At 39.0% G+C, this 15,428-nt stretch overlaps 1 protein-coding gene across 5 annotated transcripts in view; it reads left to right on the top strand.

Annotated features, from left to right (window-relative positions):
• The window catches only part of MARK3 (microtubule affinity regulating kinase 3), a 100,651-nt gene that overhangs the window by 20,251 nt on the left and 64,972 nt on the right, over positions 1-15,428 (top strand). For all 5 annotated transcript variants that reach the window (XM_050954129.1, XM_050954134.1, XM_050954132.1 and 2 more), the window contains 2 exons: positions 4,117-4,308; positions 12,062-12,115. In XM_050954129.1, the coding sequence (XP_050810086.1) occupies positions 4,117-4,308; positions 12,062-12,115 (246 nt within the window). The remainder of the gene's footprint in view (positions 1-4,116; positions 4,309-12,061; positions 12,116-15,428) is intronic.

A 15,428-nucleotide genomic window follows, 5' to 3' on the forward strand; every position in this document is an offset into this window, starting at 1 on the left:
TATAGCTAAATGGGGAGAGTGAAAGCAGTGAATATAAACTAGGAATTGCAGAAAATTGGTACGGGAAGCAAAAGGACATTTGTGACGTGCAGAATTAAGGACAATAAAGAGTTTCTTAAATATATTAGGAGCAAAAGGAATCCTAACAATTGTTTTGGTTCATTACTAGATGAATAGTAGAATTTTAAAGAGGGAATCATTAATGAGCACATGTGTTTATAATGGCACCCCACAAGTATCAGTTCTTTGGCCCTATGTTATTTAATGTTTTTATCAATGGGCTGAAAGAGGATGTAACATCATTACCAATAAAGCTTGTAGCTATTGCAAAGATTGAGAGAGTGGTAAATAATGAAGAGGAAAGGTCTCTGATATGGAGCAATCTAGAATGCTTGGTAAACTGGGCTCAGGCTAACAATATGCGTTTCAGTACGGCCAAATGTAAGACCATTCACCTTGTCCTGCATTTTTTGTTCTTTACTTACAGGATGGGCAACGCTATTCTCCAGAAACAGGGACTCTAAAAAAGATGTGAGGCTTCTTTGTGGCTAATCAGCAGAACATAAGCTACGCCCAGTGTGATGCAATGACCAAAAAGGCTAATGCAATTCTTGCATGTATAAATAGGGTTATTGAGCAGGCATATGGAGGTTCTATTGTGTCTATATTTGGCACTGGTGGAATATTGTGTCCAGTTCTGGTATTCACAATGAAGAAGGATGTAGATAAATCGGAGAGTGTTTAACAAGATCTAATAGTTGGAAACTGAGGCTAGACAAATTGAGACTAGAAATAAGGCATGAGTTTTTAACAGTGAATGTAATTAACCATTGGAACAATTTACCATGGGTTGTAATGGATTGTCTGTCACTGGAGATTTTTAAATCAAGATTGAATGTTTTTCTAAAAGACATGCTCTAGTTCAACCACGGATTTTGGACTTGAAGTATGAGTTAATTCAGAGAAGAGTTATGGCATGTGTAATATAGATCAGACTAGATGATCACAGTGATCCCTTCTGTCCTTAAAAATCTATGAAAGGAGTTAATCATTATGTGTTGCAACTGACACTTGTGCATTTGCAGCCCTGTCACACCTGCAGCCCATTTGTGATCTCGTGCATGTAGCTGAGCTTGGAGTGAAATAGAATTCTGCTGGAGTGATACTTCCAGTTCAGTGAAGATTGCTGGGGCACTGAGTTTTAGGCTGCCCCCAGCTGGGAGAGTAGTAGAAGTTGCAAGCAGAGTGAGGAATTGAAGGAAGAGGTGACTGGATGGGAGCCACATTGGAGGTTGAGATGGGCAGCACCAACAGGAAAATGACAGCAGAGGGACACAAGCTAGGCGGCTTGCGGTTGGGGACAGTGTTTAGATACCCAAATGTGAAAGGTGTGTATGGTGTACATCCTGGGGGTTGGGATGGACAGTATGGAGGACACACAAAAATATTGGGTAAATGGAGAGTAGGAAAAACAAGGTGGATACAAATTGATTTTTTTAAAGGATTTTTTAATTTAAATACATTTTTATTTAAAAATTACACTTAATATTAAATCTGAAATTATGGCAACCCATGTTAAAGCCTAAGTTGTCTACAATCAATCATTAAAAATAAATGTTAAAAAAAAAATCCAAGCAGTATATATTTGCTGCCAAAATTTTAAACAGACAGACAGACCCCTGAACTGGTGGAAGTTAGGGTTAAGCACCTGGATCCAGAGTTTGTTCAAGTGCTAAACCAGCTTTTGATAGCAGTAGCTGCTTTTGTAAGTGCAAAGAAAATATTTTCTTCTTCTCAGTTTATTCTACTAGTTCAGTTCAAGGACTAGTCCATCAAAAGGTTTTTGTTTTCTTCTTTGAATCCGTAAATCAAAACAAGGCATAAAAATATGAAATCTCTTAATTCTAAAATCCTGAAGAATATGATGACCAGAAACAGTTCAATTAACTACAAATAATAGTTCCTTTTGTTTAATAAATCAATTTTAATGAGAAACATGTTTTGATAAACTTTTTTCTTATGTATTCAACATATTAAAGATAGTTTTATTTAAGCGATAACTCTGAAATGCTATTTTTGTACATGTGTAATTGCATTCCAATTTCCATTCAAATGCTGCTCAACACAAATCATATGTAATATATATATTACACATTTGTGGTGTGTGTGTGTGTGTGTGTGTGTGTATATATATATATATATATATATATATGAAAATGTAAATGGTGTGTGTGTATATATACACACACACACATCATTTACATTTTCTAATGATTTAAAGATTAAGACTGAATGTATGTTAATCTATATAATTGCTTAAATGTATATAGATAGTATACCCTCTTAGTTAGCCAAAAGTAATACTGAATTTAGTCTAAAGACTATATTTAGTTACTAATCAATATGTATTTATTGTAACCTGGCTTTTGGAAAATAACTTTAAAAAAAGTACAAATGCAAAATAATATTAAAATTGATGATTTATGTCAAGGTTTCCTGCTTGCTGATTTAAATAATTATTGAACTCAGCTATTAAAATGAATCCATCCTCAGGAAAAGGAATGAAGGAAGAACAAAAACAAGGAAGCCATAATAAGGCTTTGTTTTATAGAGTTTCCTTTAAATCATATATGAAAAAGAGATGCGGGAGGATAAGCATGGAAAGAAGTTTCGCCTCCTCACACAATACCTGTTGTGGACTTGTATTGTCTGAATTAATTTGGTGTATCAAGGGGTCTTGTATTGTTTTATGCATCCAAGTGAGACCACATGGTGGGAAGGAGGAGAGGATTGGGACCAAAACCCAGATTCTCTTCCACCCTACCCTGCTGTGGTAGACGCTTCCAGCAAAAGCTTACTGGTTTCAGTCTTGTCTGAGAAATGTAATTCAGGGCACTTCTCTAAAGTTGGCAGCTGTGCAAGAGGATGGAGACAGTCAGTTCCCATGGCACTAAATTGAACTGACTGATTACTCAAATGCATTGAATCCTCCTTTCCCATATAGACTTATTAGATACATGCTAACACTAGTACTACTTCAGAATGAGCAGTTGGTCCAAAGGCCTTGAAACAAATACCAGCATGATAAGATTTGACAATTAAACCCAGATTATTAGTGGCTATTTTCCAGGATCATAGAAGTTCTCGCTCTAAAGCTTGTGGCTGTACAAAAATGTATTTCTGTTGACGTTGCAGCTTTTCTGTTATAGCAAAGTTTTTTTAGCAGAAAATAGCTTGAAGGTTTTACATTCAGCTAACAATTAAAAAATGATATATATTGTTGGTTCCTTGCCATGAGAGAGTGCTACAGTACTGTACTAGTGAGTTCAGGATACAGATAATCAGAAAGTTTTAAAAAAATTGAACGAAAGGGTTTAAAAAAAATTCAACAGGAATATTTTTTTCTGGGTTTTTTTTTCATCTAGATCTTGTTTGGGAGCATTTTTAAAAGCACTTTGAGGAGACAGCAAACTCAGCTTGTGGAACAGTTTCTTTAGAGCAATCCCATCCTTATGTGACCCAAGGTATCTAGGGTAGCCCCCACTGAAAATGGAAGGTCAGGGCAGGGTGCAAAAAAGAGCAGATTCTCCCAAACTGGAGATGAAGGCTGTTAGATTCACCAACCAATCACAAACTGCGCTCCTGGTCCCCCACACTGGTTATCAAGAAGCTGAAAAAATAAATCACAACCCCCTTTACTGCATTCCAGTTCTCTAGCTCCCAATCAACACCTAGGTCCAGTAAAGTGAGAAGTTATTTATAACTCTACTCACTATACAAAAGATTCTTCTGAACACCAAAAGGCCAGCCGCGTTACCAGGTCAATATTAGTTTGGCTCTTTCCCAAAATACCCCACTGCCAGCCAATCCTTTAGTATCTAAAACTAAAGGTTTAATAGAAAAGAATATAGGGCCATAAGGAAAGTGTGTGTGTGTGGATCAGATATATTACTGACATGCAGAAAGTATAATTCTCAATTGCTGTAAAACAGAAATCTCCAGATTAGGTTAATTACTCAGTGATAAGTAACACTTCAGTACTTTTGTTTTTGTAAATTATACACTTGTTTTATTTAACACTTTTTATCTAATACCTGTATTATATCTTTATCATAGCACACTTCTCATGGAGAAGGACGTCAAGAAGTTTCCTCTCGAACTGGGCGCTCTGGAGCTCGCTGTAGAAATTCTATAGCTTCCTGTGCAGATGAGCAACCTCATATTGGAAATTACAGACTTCTTAAAACGATTGGAAAGGGGAATTTTGCAAAAGTAAAGTTGGCTAGACACATCCTTACTGGCAGAGAGGTAAAACGCTTTTGTTAACTGTGTAAAGCATGCTCAATTGCGGTAGTTCTGAAAGTGCTCTTTAAATAGCGTTATGCAAAGTCCTAGAACAGCGTGGCATTTTTTCTTAGTGAGAAATGGCTGTGCATTTGCTGGAAAATGAAATGTTAAAAACAAAAATATAGAAAACTAAATTCTTGGCTTTTAGTGATGTATACAAAATGCTGTTTATTAAAAAGAGTTTATTTTATACTGGATCTTTAAGAAATGTTTGTTAGCAAGTTGTCGTCTTTGGCAATTCTTCAAGGTTGAGGATGATTTCTTTCACAGGTTTTATTTTTTATGGTGACTATGGAGTCCATGGAGTCCGATTGTTGCCACAGTCTGGTTGGCAAATGTTGCGGGTGGTGTTGAAAGTCAGGGTTGGGCCATGATTGCTGGGCAACAGTCGTCTGTCCTTTTTTTTTTTTTTTTCCCTGCCATTTTTCTGTGACCAGGGCAAGGCGATTTTCCTCAAAAGTGGACATTTCTTCTCTGACAAGGCTTTGCCAGTTATCCCTATCCTGGGCTACTGTCTCCAAGTGTGTGGTGTCAAAGTCACATCTCTTGATGTTTATTTTGAGGGTGTCTTAAAAGTGTTTCTTTTGGCCTCCCCGTTTCCTTTCTCCTTTGGTGAGTTGGGCTTACAGCAATTGTTTTGGTAAGTGTGTCAGTCAGTCATGCGCGCACAGTGCCTGCGCACCTCAGCTGGTGCTGGATAATCAGGGCCTGAACACTGAAGATGTTGGCCTCTGTGAGGTCACAACATTATTGTGGCGATCCTTCCACCTTATGTTGAGGATCTTCCAAAGAAAGTGCTAGTGCTGGCATTACAGGTGTTTTCTATAGGACACCCAAGTCTCATAGCAGTAGAGGAGATTTGGGATTACCACCACTTTACATACTAAAAGCCAATGAAAGCTTATGCTCAAATAAATTTGTTAGTCTCTAAGGTGCCACAAGTACTCCTGTTCTTTTTTTAAAAGTCTGTGTGTTCTGAAATACCTGTTAAGTAAATGAATAGTATTGAAATTTGCTAGTAGAATTCTTTTGCATATGCAAACAAAGGCAGAATACATAGCACTTTTATAAGCTCTTTGAAGCAGGGAGTCTTTTTGTGTGTTTGCACAGTGTCTTGCACAATTGGGCCCTGACCCATAACTAGGTTCCTAGGTGCTACTGCAATACAGTTAATAAGTAGTAATTTACATCTGACAGTTCCTTTTTGTGGAAATAAATTATATTCCTACTAGTAAATAGTTTATTTGTTACAGAATTCATTTCTTGTTGCTGTACCTTTGTTATCAATAGCTAGTTTCAGTCTACTGCAGGATAAAGACTTTTCCTTTTCAGCTCTTCTTGTTGACTTAAATTGATGGGTTTGGCATGAACTTGGGCATTGTGAGGTTAAAGTGACCCTGTTGGCCAAGATCTACAAGGAAAACCAAGTTGCTGAATGCAGTACTATTGGGGATTTAATAGGTGGCATTTTACACATCTGAGTCAATACACTACCAATGGTACTGGAGGCAATGGAGGTGTGTCATCTCTAGAATGGGGAATAGGTGACCCACCCACCACACCTCCACCCATCACCTATCTCCAGAATAATGCTGGTGTCCCAACTAGCTTCCGATTTGGGTAATTACATTCTGACTACTTAATTTCACTTCGGATTAATAATATTCATTATTATGTGTGCTAAGCTGTTGTGCAGTATTGCAATTTGTTGTTAAATATGGTTTAAAGAATGTGAATATCATGGACTCCAAAGGTGAGCTGTAGCATGTGACAAAGACCCAAAATGAAGGATGCCTTTTTCCCTTTGGTGTAAATCTTTGTTTAACCTCAGTTTCGTGATGTTACAGTTCTGAAGAAAATAACTTTCAGCAGTAAAAGTGAGGGACCATCATATTTGTGTGGAATTTTACATAATTTGAGGACTAAAATAAATGACGTCTCTCAAAATGAGGGACGCTTAAGAGGTATGTTCTTGTAAGACTAGCACATAAAGTACTTTGAACTATTTCTGGAGGAAAGACAACGTATAAATATGAGAATTCATCATCCTACTGCACGTATAATCATAGATGCTGTTGCTGAATGTCATCCCCAAAGGTATTGCTCAGAGGTTTTTTTGAGAGATATTGCAGCTATTTTGTGGTCATGTACCAGCTATTTTGGTCAGTGATGTTTCTAAACTTTAAGAATAATTAGCATTATGTGCTGCTGGTTGTGCTGTGCCCTCTTGCTGTCAGTGAGAAATGCACTGAGAGCTAATTTACCTTTGAGTCATACCTCTTCCATAGAGTTTTAACATTTATTGCCACAGTGAATATACCTCTGTATACTTGAGTTCTGTATTTTAAAAAGCCCTCAACTACCTTATCATAACTCGAGAACTAAAGGGGAAAAAACTACTCATTCATGAAAAAAGTACATGCTGAAGTTAGTTACTAAAATGCTATAGAGACTTTTCAACTATTTCTATATTTTTTCCAACTGTTCAAGTACAACAGACCATAATAAACCATATTCTGAAGAGCTCAAAATAAAACTGAGAGTAAACTTATTTTCAAAAGCATCCAAGGGACTTAGATGATATCAGCTCCCAAGTCCCATTTTTAGAAGTGACATAGGCACTTGTCATTTAAATGACATAGCGTTAACATTTTCAGAAGCCCCTAGCGGGGCTCAGAGTGCAAATTCATCCCATCTTGATCAACATCCTACCAAGGAAAGAATCAGAATGATAAAGGCATCTGTCGTCAGCTGTGAAGTGGAATAAAGCCCAAGCCTCTGTTTAGTTCTCTCCTAATTGTAAAGAAATAGACTAGGTTCAGAAATTTCAAATTAGAAACGTGGTTCCTTTCTGACGTATGAGAGAGTGTGGCTAATACTCAAAAGTAATGGTATAGGATCTACAACACTCTTTCAACATTGACTACAATGTCTGGAATTCTTGCAAGTAGGCTTTGTATCATAGGTATCAAGAGTCTCCATTCTGAAAGGCTGTCTGATGTTTTGTCAACCATACTTAGTACAATAGGTAAGAGGAGGGTTTTATCTCTTCCCTGGGATGTCAACTGTATCTATCTAGGTGAGGCAGAAGTTTTGTTTGTTTGTTTTGTTTTTTGTAATTTTGATCCTTCATATTGATTTTTATCTTTGTTTATTTCTAATTTTTAATTTTCACAGATGCGGGAAATTAAGGAGGCATAGGATTAGGGTGGTGGTGGTGGTGACGACAGCAGGGTTGCAAAGGGCTTTCAGCTCAGTCAAAGGACCCGAGACACCCCCCCACGGGTGCAAGGTGTGGGGGAGGTTGCAGTCCTGGCCCAGCAGAGTAGAGACCCCCAATCAGGGTCACAAGGAGGAGGATGAGCCCCTAGCTGCAGGGGCGGCCACCCTGCTGCTGAAAGTCTCCTGCCCAGGGATAGGCCCTGTATTTCTGATCGTGAGCGAGGAGCTATGACAGCGGGCTACAAAGGGTGCTCTACACAGCTGCTGGGCTGGTGACGCTGGGTCCCTGCAGACACATGGTGTATGAGAGGCTGCACTTGCTGACTCTTTGGCTACGTCCAGACTACCCGCCGTATCGGCGGGTTAAAATCGATTGCTCAGGGGTCGATATATCGCGTCTAATCTAGACGTGATGTATCGATCCCCGAGCGCACTTATATCGATTCCGGAACTCCATCAACCCCAACGGAGTTCCGGAATCGACAGGGAGAGCCGCGAACATCGATCCCGCGCGGTGTGGACGGGTGAGTAATCTGATCTTAGATATTCGACTTCAGCTACGTTTATTCACGTAGCTGAAGTTGCGTATCTAAGATCGATTCCCCCCCCCCCCCCCCCCCCGGTAGTGTGGACCAGCCCTTACTGTTGGATTTTTGTTGTTGCTGTGTCTGTCCCGTGAAATTAATGTTTACCAATGACTGGCAGATCAAATCCTGCCAGTTTACTGGTATCCAAGAGCTTTTTTTGGTGACAGTTAGTGTATGGATGTGAGAGGTGGACTCAGTTTACAGGACCCAAATCCATTGAGCCTTTATAGGTGGAATCAAATATCTTTAAATGCCACCTGGAAACTAATAGGGAGCTAGGTCAAATCAGAGAACACATTTAATATGCTTCCTGCAGGAAGCACCACTTAATCAGGCCTTCTGTGCCACTGCCTTCTGTGCCATTTCCAGGTGGTCTTTAGGTGCCAGCCCCACGTACAACATGTTAAAGTAATCCAGTCTACAGGTGACAAAGGCATGGATCACTGTGCCTCCTGTCTGTATCCAAAAGAGGTCTCACGGTGTAAATAGCCTTTTTATCTAGGCAAGAGTAATTTGACTGATATAGTGTGAACACAAAAATATGTCTTGATCATGCAGGGTAATGAATCAAAGGAGAGAGACTTATTACTCTGTGTATTTGGAGGGTTTTTTTTTAAAAGGGATGCTTTTCAAGAGTTCATAATGGACTTTAGCCCCAGAAAATGGTAGTGAAACTGAACTTTTTTTCACAGCATACTCTAGTGGAATGTACTACCCAATCCCCCCAAAGTTAAAATTCTTTTTTTGTAGTCTACTGGTGACAGCTTACCACTGTTTTACATCTAGAGAGAGGCTCAGAACAAACTTGAATCTGAACACTCATGAACTGTGGGAATAATTGAGATGCTGATCTGGTTCTGAACTTCATAGTTCAGGCCTATGTCTGTATATAATGGCCTCTTTGATAGTGAAGGTGGTTCTTTATGTGCTGGTCTCTGTGTATTCCACTATGGGCACTCATGTGCTCTGTGTACCTGAGACAGGAAGATTATTGCTAGCAGTGTCCTTTGGACCCTCAGCCTTATGCTCTGAACTTAGGATATAAGGTGTAGTATGGACCAAGTACCTCTCCAGTTCCTTTCAACTTCCTATGGTTTGAGAGGGAACCCTTCACCTTCAGCATTTACCTGCAAATTTTGTAAATAGTTTTATTTTACAATAGATAGCTAGAATAGATTTGGGCTTGGAGGTCTGTGATGGGGTGCTCTACCCACTGCAGGTATAGCGCCGCCTCCTAGTCTTTCTGGGAAATAGCTCACCAGGTTGATACCTCTCCCCACATTTGGAAGCCTTCCTTCCTCCTCTCTTTGTCACTCCAGGAGCTACTCTGGCCTCTTCATGACTCACCCCTCTGGCTAGGTCACGCTGGTGGTTCCCCTTCTGATTGGGCTCTGGAGGGGGAAGGAAGTCTCTTCTCCCAGACAGGCTTATGCAGTTTTCCTATGCACTGCCTGACCGGGGCTACTTCCCCAGTGACTGGTTGTGGAACCTGGGCCCATCCTCTACTCTGGGTTCCTGCTCTGGGGCCCTCTAATCAGCAGTCAACGTCTGTTCCACCCATGCCTTCGGAATTAGACCATTCTATTCCTGGCAAACTGGTTGAAATAGTAATTAAAAATAGGATAGTGAACACCTGGAAGATCACTGTATCTAAATCTAACCACTGCTGTTTCTGCAAAGGACAACAGGCACACTAATCTATTACAATTCATCAAATGTGTCAGTAAAGTAATGGATAAAGGAGATTAAGTTGACAATTTTAGACTGTCAAAAGGCATTTGAGAGGGTCCCTCACAAGAGATTGTTAAAGAAACTTAGTAGTCATGCAGTGAGAGGCAAAGTATTATGGATCAAAAATTGATTAGATGATGGGAAACAGAATAGCATTAAATGGACAGTTTTCATGGCAAAACAGTTGGGTACCTTTGTGGTTTTGTGCTAGGATGAGTGGTGAATATATTCAATTATTTGGAAAAGTAGTGAGCCTTGAAGTAGCAAAATTTGCAGCTAACACAAAATTATTTGGTTAGTAAAGACCAGAGAAGACTAGTGAGGAATGAGGAACATGACGACAAATGAAGTTGTGCTGATAAATAGAAAATAATAAAGACTGGAGGAAAAATGTACACTATTCATGCATAGGGCTCTACCAAATCAATGGTCCATTTTGGTCTATTTCATGGTCACAGGATTTTAAAAATCATAAATTTAATTATTTCAGGTATTTAAATCTAAAATTTAAGTGTTGTAATTGTAGTGGTCCTGACCCAAAAAGGAATTGTGTGTCTGAGAGGGGTTTTGTGGTACTACTACTCTTACTTCTGCACAGCTGCTGGCAGTGGCACTGCCTTCAGAGCTGGGCAGCTAGAGAGTAGCAGCATCAGCTGCTGGCTGGAAGCTCAGCTCTGAAGGCGGAGACGTTCCCTGCGGCAGCGCAGTAGGGATGGCATAGTATGGTATTGCCACCCTTACGTCTGCGCTGCTGCTTGCAGAGCTGGGCCCTCAGTCAGCAGCTGCCACTCTCTGGCCACGTAGCTTTAAAGGCAGCAACGCAGAAGAAGTAAATGTGGCGTGGCATGGCATGGTGTTGCAACCCTTACTTCTACACTGCTGCTGGTGGGGCGCTGCCTTCAGAGCTGGATGCCCGGTGCACGGCCATCCAGCTCTGAAGGCAGTGCAGAAGTAAGGGTGGCAATACCGTGACCCCCTAAAATAACCTTGTGACCCCCCCAACTCCCTTTTGGGTCGGGACCCCCAATTTGAGAAACTGTGGTCTCCCCCGTGAAATCTGTATAATATAGGGTAAAAGCACACAAAAGATCAGATTTCTCGGTCCGTGACACATTTTTCATGGCCCTGAATTTGGTAGGACCCTATTCATACATCTTACAAGGTCCTAAATTTAACTTGGAGAAGGGACTAGTATCATTGTAGGCAGCTCAATGAAACGTCTGCTTATTGTGGATTTCATACATGTCTCTCTGGAGCACCTAGTACTGGTCATCACTGGAGAACAGGATACAAGACTAAATGGACCTTGGGTCTGATCTATCATTTCTATAAATGGGCTGTTTTTAGTCATAAGAAGCTGTCTAGCTTGTTTTGTACCTCAGTTGAAACACGATGTCTCCCCTTCCTTACTTCCCCTGCCCACTCTTGATTTGGAGATCCTTTCATGTCTTAGTGTGTGGCAGCCTTGGCACTGAATTTTCATTTGATCAGTTTCTTGAACTCTTACATTTTAGTTTTTAAGAATTAATTGGTTCAAAAATGTTTGTGCAGTGTTTACAGAGAAGATTGAAACCTGATAAAAGAATGAATGATTAAATTTGTGCAGTGTAATTCACTTCTTTGTTGTATACAAGATGCCATTTCTCTTCTTTCCAGGAAGGGAATAACATTAATAGAATACTAACGCTGAGCACATACATCTTCAGTGAATGGCCAAAGGTCAATTTAACTGCTGTGAAGTTTGTATAGCAATACCTGTAATTTGCTATGAAACTTTGCTTTTAAAACATTTTCACAGTTTGCCTGTATATAGGTGGTATTTTATAAGATTATGATCTAGAGGAAAATTACTTCCCTGCAATACAGTATTTAGAATTTAAGTTGCATTGCAATACATCTTACTTCCTACCGTTTGAACTTTCCTCTGCTGTAATACCATTAAGTGCTGTTTTTTGTCCAATGCATCCAACAGAACTGAAGCCTACTTTTATTTTCTTTAGGAGCCATTTGTTCCCAGTACTTTTATTCAGAGTGTTTTATTAATAAAACAATGTCTGTTTAATCTTCTTGATCTGATTTCATGCCTTGCATTTCTAAAACTAAACAATTGTAACCATGTTACAATCTAATCAGATCTAAACTGGAAATATTGATCATAAACTTTTTTCTTCTAGGTTGCAATAAAAATAATTGACAAAACACAATTGAACCCAACTAGTCTTCAAAAGGTAGGCTTCTTTGATTAACTGTTCTTATCTTTCAACTGTACTACAGCTTGTTTCTCTTTACCTCTTCCCTCTCTGACTCCTGAATTCGCATGCTGTGGTCCCTGAAGCAACACCTACCTCACATTTCATATAAATACACAACTGAGCTAGTGCATCTTAATGCTGACTTTTCTTGTAAAAGGCCTGTTTTGGACAGTTTTACAGTCATACAAGATGAGCATGTCCTTCAAATAAAGAATGCATTTGAAGCTACAAACAGAGACAATTGCATGTCTTTTGCCAGTCTTACTTTGTTACTCAAATAGTCTGAACTCTTAAACTGAAAAAAAGTACGTCTGGCTTCCTTTGGGTGTGTTTTTTCCTTCCACATGTGGTCCAGTTCAGTAAAAATGGCATTCATGAGCATCTGTTTTGTCTCAGTCACTTCAATAGTCACTTTGTTAAATTTACGACTACAAAGTTTCAGTCTGTGGGCTAAAAGTCAAACTGTGTCTATGCCTCGTACATAATCACTAGCAAAAAAGATTCTACAAATATTATTCTTTTGATGAGTGAGGTTGGAGGAGAGAAACCATCTCACTCTCTGCCATAGTCATATTGGCTCATCTATGCTAGCAAGAATAAGTGATAAATGCTACTATTGTCACTAAGTACACAGATATGACCTAGAGTTGTACACAGGGGGCACGCCTGTTGGGCACTTTCCTGACTAAAACACTGATAGCCAAAGGCTTTTATGTATGTACTTTAATAAAAATAGATGGATTTACCCAATTTGGGTAAGGTATAATACCAGGAATTTGTTTTATGTGAAATCAAGCTAAAAACACTAAATAACGTAGATATTTATTCAGATTTATACAAATAGTAAAAAGGCCATATGCATAGGTGCTCCTATCTAAATTAATGGCACAAAAGCAAATAGGTAAAACACACAAGCTTTTGGGGACTGGATGGCTCAACCAATTAAGAGATGGAGTGTTTTATTTGTCAGTTATTTTGTTCAAATTGGCTCAGGTAAACTATGACCAAAAGTCATCATCTGATGGCTCTTTAGCCTCTGTGAAATAGTGTTATTCAATTTTAAGTAAAAGATACACCAATCACAAAAAGAACCACCACAGTCCACTTTTTTGGGAGCTTCAGTGGAAGTGGAGAAAAACGCAAAAATGTATAAATGCGCATTAAAACATTTGTGATGCAATTTGTAATTTTATGTTTATTGGTTTTATTCATATTTTGTATTTAATGCTATGAGTTTTACATTGAAGTTTTTAAATATTGTCATGAAAGTGTATGTCACTTTAGGAGCAGTTACTGCATTGCTGGAAATCTACACTTGAAAGTCAAACGATTTATTAGTTACTCAGAGCACCTTGGAAGAAGAATTGGGGGAGAGATGGAAAGACAAACAGAGATAGTGACAGGTAATCAGGGAGGTTCACAGCAACGCTTTTGTGAGTGGTGAAGGAACGGCCAGCGTAAAGGGAGAGGCATGGAGCAGCCAAGGAGAAACAATATCCATATCTTAGTGTATTTCAAAGATCTCTACTATCTGGAGCTTGTGCCTTGACTTATCATGAATTTCTTGCAATCGCTTTTCAAAAGCTTGGGGTAGAAGTGTAACTGTGGAAAATACACATGCCCAACGCAAGTAGAATTTGTGCATGCAGAGAACCAGTTAGACATGTACCTAGTCATCCACACATGCATGCAGCTGCATGTTTAAAGGGGGATAGATGTTTCAGAAGTTTGCTGCATATTGTTTGAAGTTAATCTTTTAGCATCAGGGTTGTGTAGCAGAGTTTATAGCCTGCCCTGAATCAGCAACAAAGATGTGCAGTGCGGATTGCTATGGTGGAAGCTGTCTCAGCCTAGGAACCTTAGAAGCATAGATAAAATATTTAGTGGTGATGAGAATGGTACAGAGTAGCTAAGCAGTGGCACTACAGCTGTATATGAGTCATCTTTAGGTGGCAGAGCCAGTGATGGTGATGCTGGTGCCTTCCAGTCTACTAGTTTCCTCTCTATATCCATCTCTCATCCCAAAGGTTTTTTTTTTTTCCTTCCTACGGACACTTGAGATTGATTTTTGTAAAGACAATTTATTTTCTGGAGCCTAATTACTATGATGATGCCTCTGCATATTTTAAATTGACTTGAATACTATACTTCTCTCTTCTGGTAGCATTTTCCCTGCTAGTACTGTTAAATCAAATTTTTCTAAAAGCAATCTCTTGCCCCCCAAAATATAACATAATTTTTTTAAAATGAGTTTCTGTATTACAGAAATTCACTTTATTTTAGCCAAGATACAATGTATCTTGTGTACATTATTAATGCAACGATTTATATGATTTATAACTAAGTACTGTACTGAAAATTCCTTCCTAATGAGGAACTTAACATAAATAAAATTGCTAAGTCATTCTGGAAAAATACATTAATCAGTTTTCATTTTGTGTGTTTCAAATGTCTTAGTAGGAAAAATATTACCATACTATAGTGCATATCACTTATTAATTTATTTTTTAAAGTTAAGTATCCAAATATATGATAGCTGAAGAACAATGTGTAGATATTTGGCACTTACAAGCCATTTTACGAACAGTTAATTTAAACAGTGTCCTTTCCGTGACAGTTTTATCTAAGGTCCGTACCTAAAGGTTAAGTGTCAGGGTCTAGAAACGTCCTGCCTGTTTGTTGTAACTACTTGTCTTATACTTAGATTGTGAGTTCTTTGGGACAGGGATAGAATTGAAGTGTTTGTATAGTGCTTAACACAGTGTGGTTCTGGTCCCTGATCAGGGCTCCTAAGCACTGCCACAATACAAATAACTAAAAGGGTCTCTCACAATGAATCAGTTCCTGGTTACAGATAGAACCAGAACTCCAGCCCCCTTTTCTGATCACTAGCCAACGCTCTAGTGTCCAAATATAGGCTTAAAACTTAAACTGACTTTAGGAAAGTGCACAAAAGCCCACATCTTCCTGAACTATTTTTCTTTGTGTCAAGGCTGTAAAGATGTGCTTTTAGGCTTGCTGAATTAATGATTGATTGTAATCTTAATTTTCTTTGTTACCTCTTGTTTTCACAGTAAGGGTCACATGGGTTTTTAGTTGTTTTTCAGTGAAGCCTTTAAAATGCCTAATGCTAGCACCATTTTATTCTGCTATGTAAATAAGCTCAGGCTTAGTAGAAGTAGTTTGATTCTCAGTATCTTGTTTTCCAGGTTATTGTGGGGGCCTGGGAGCACTCTGGGGCATGATAGAGAGTCTGTGTATGTGTCTCTTGCCTGATGGCTTCTTCTGC

Source organism: Gopherus flavomarginatus, chromosome 5 (assembly GCF_025201925.1).
Source record: "Gopherus flavomarginatus isolate rGopFla2 chromosome 5, rGopFla2.mat.asm, whole genome shotgun sequence".
Classification (NCBI taxonomy): domain Eukaryota; kingdom Metazoa; phylum Chordata; order Testudines; family Testudinidae; genus Gopherus; species Gopherus flavomarginatus.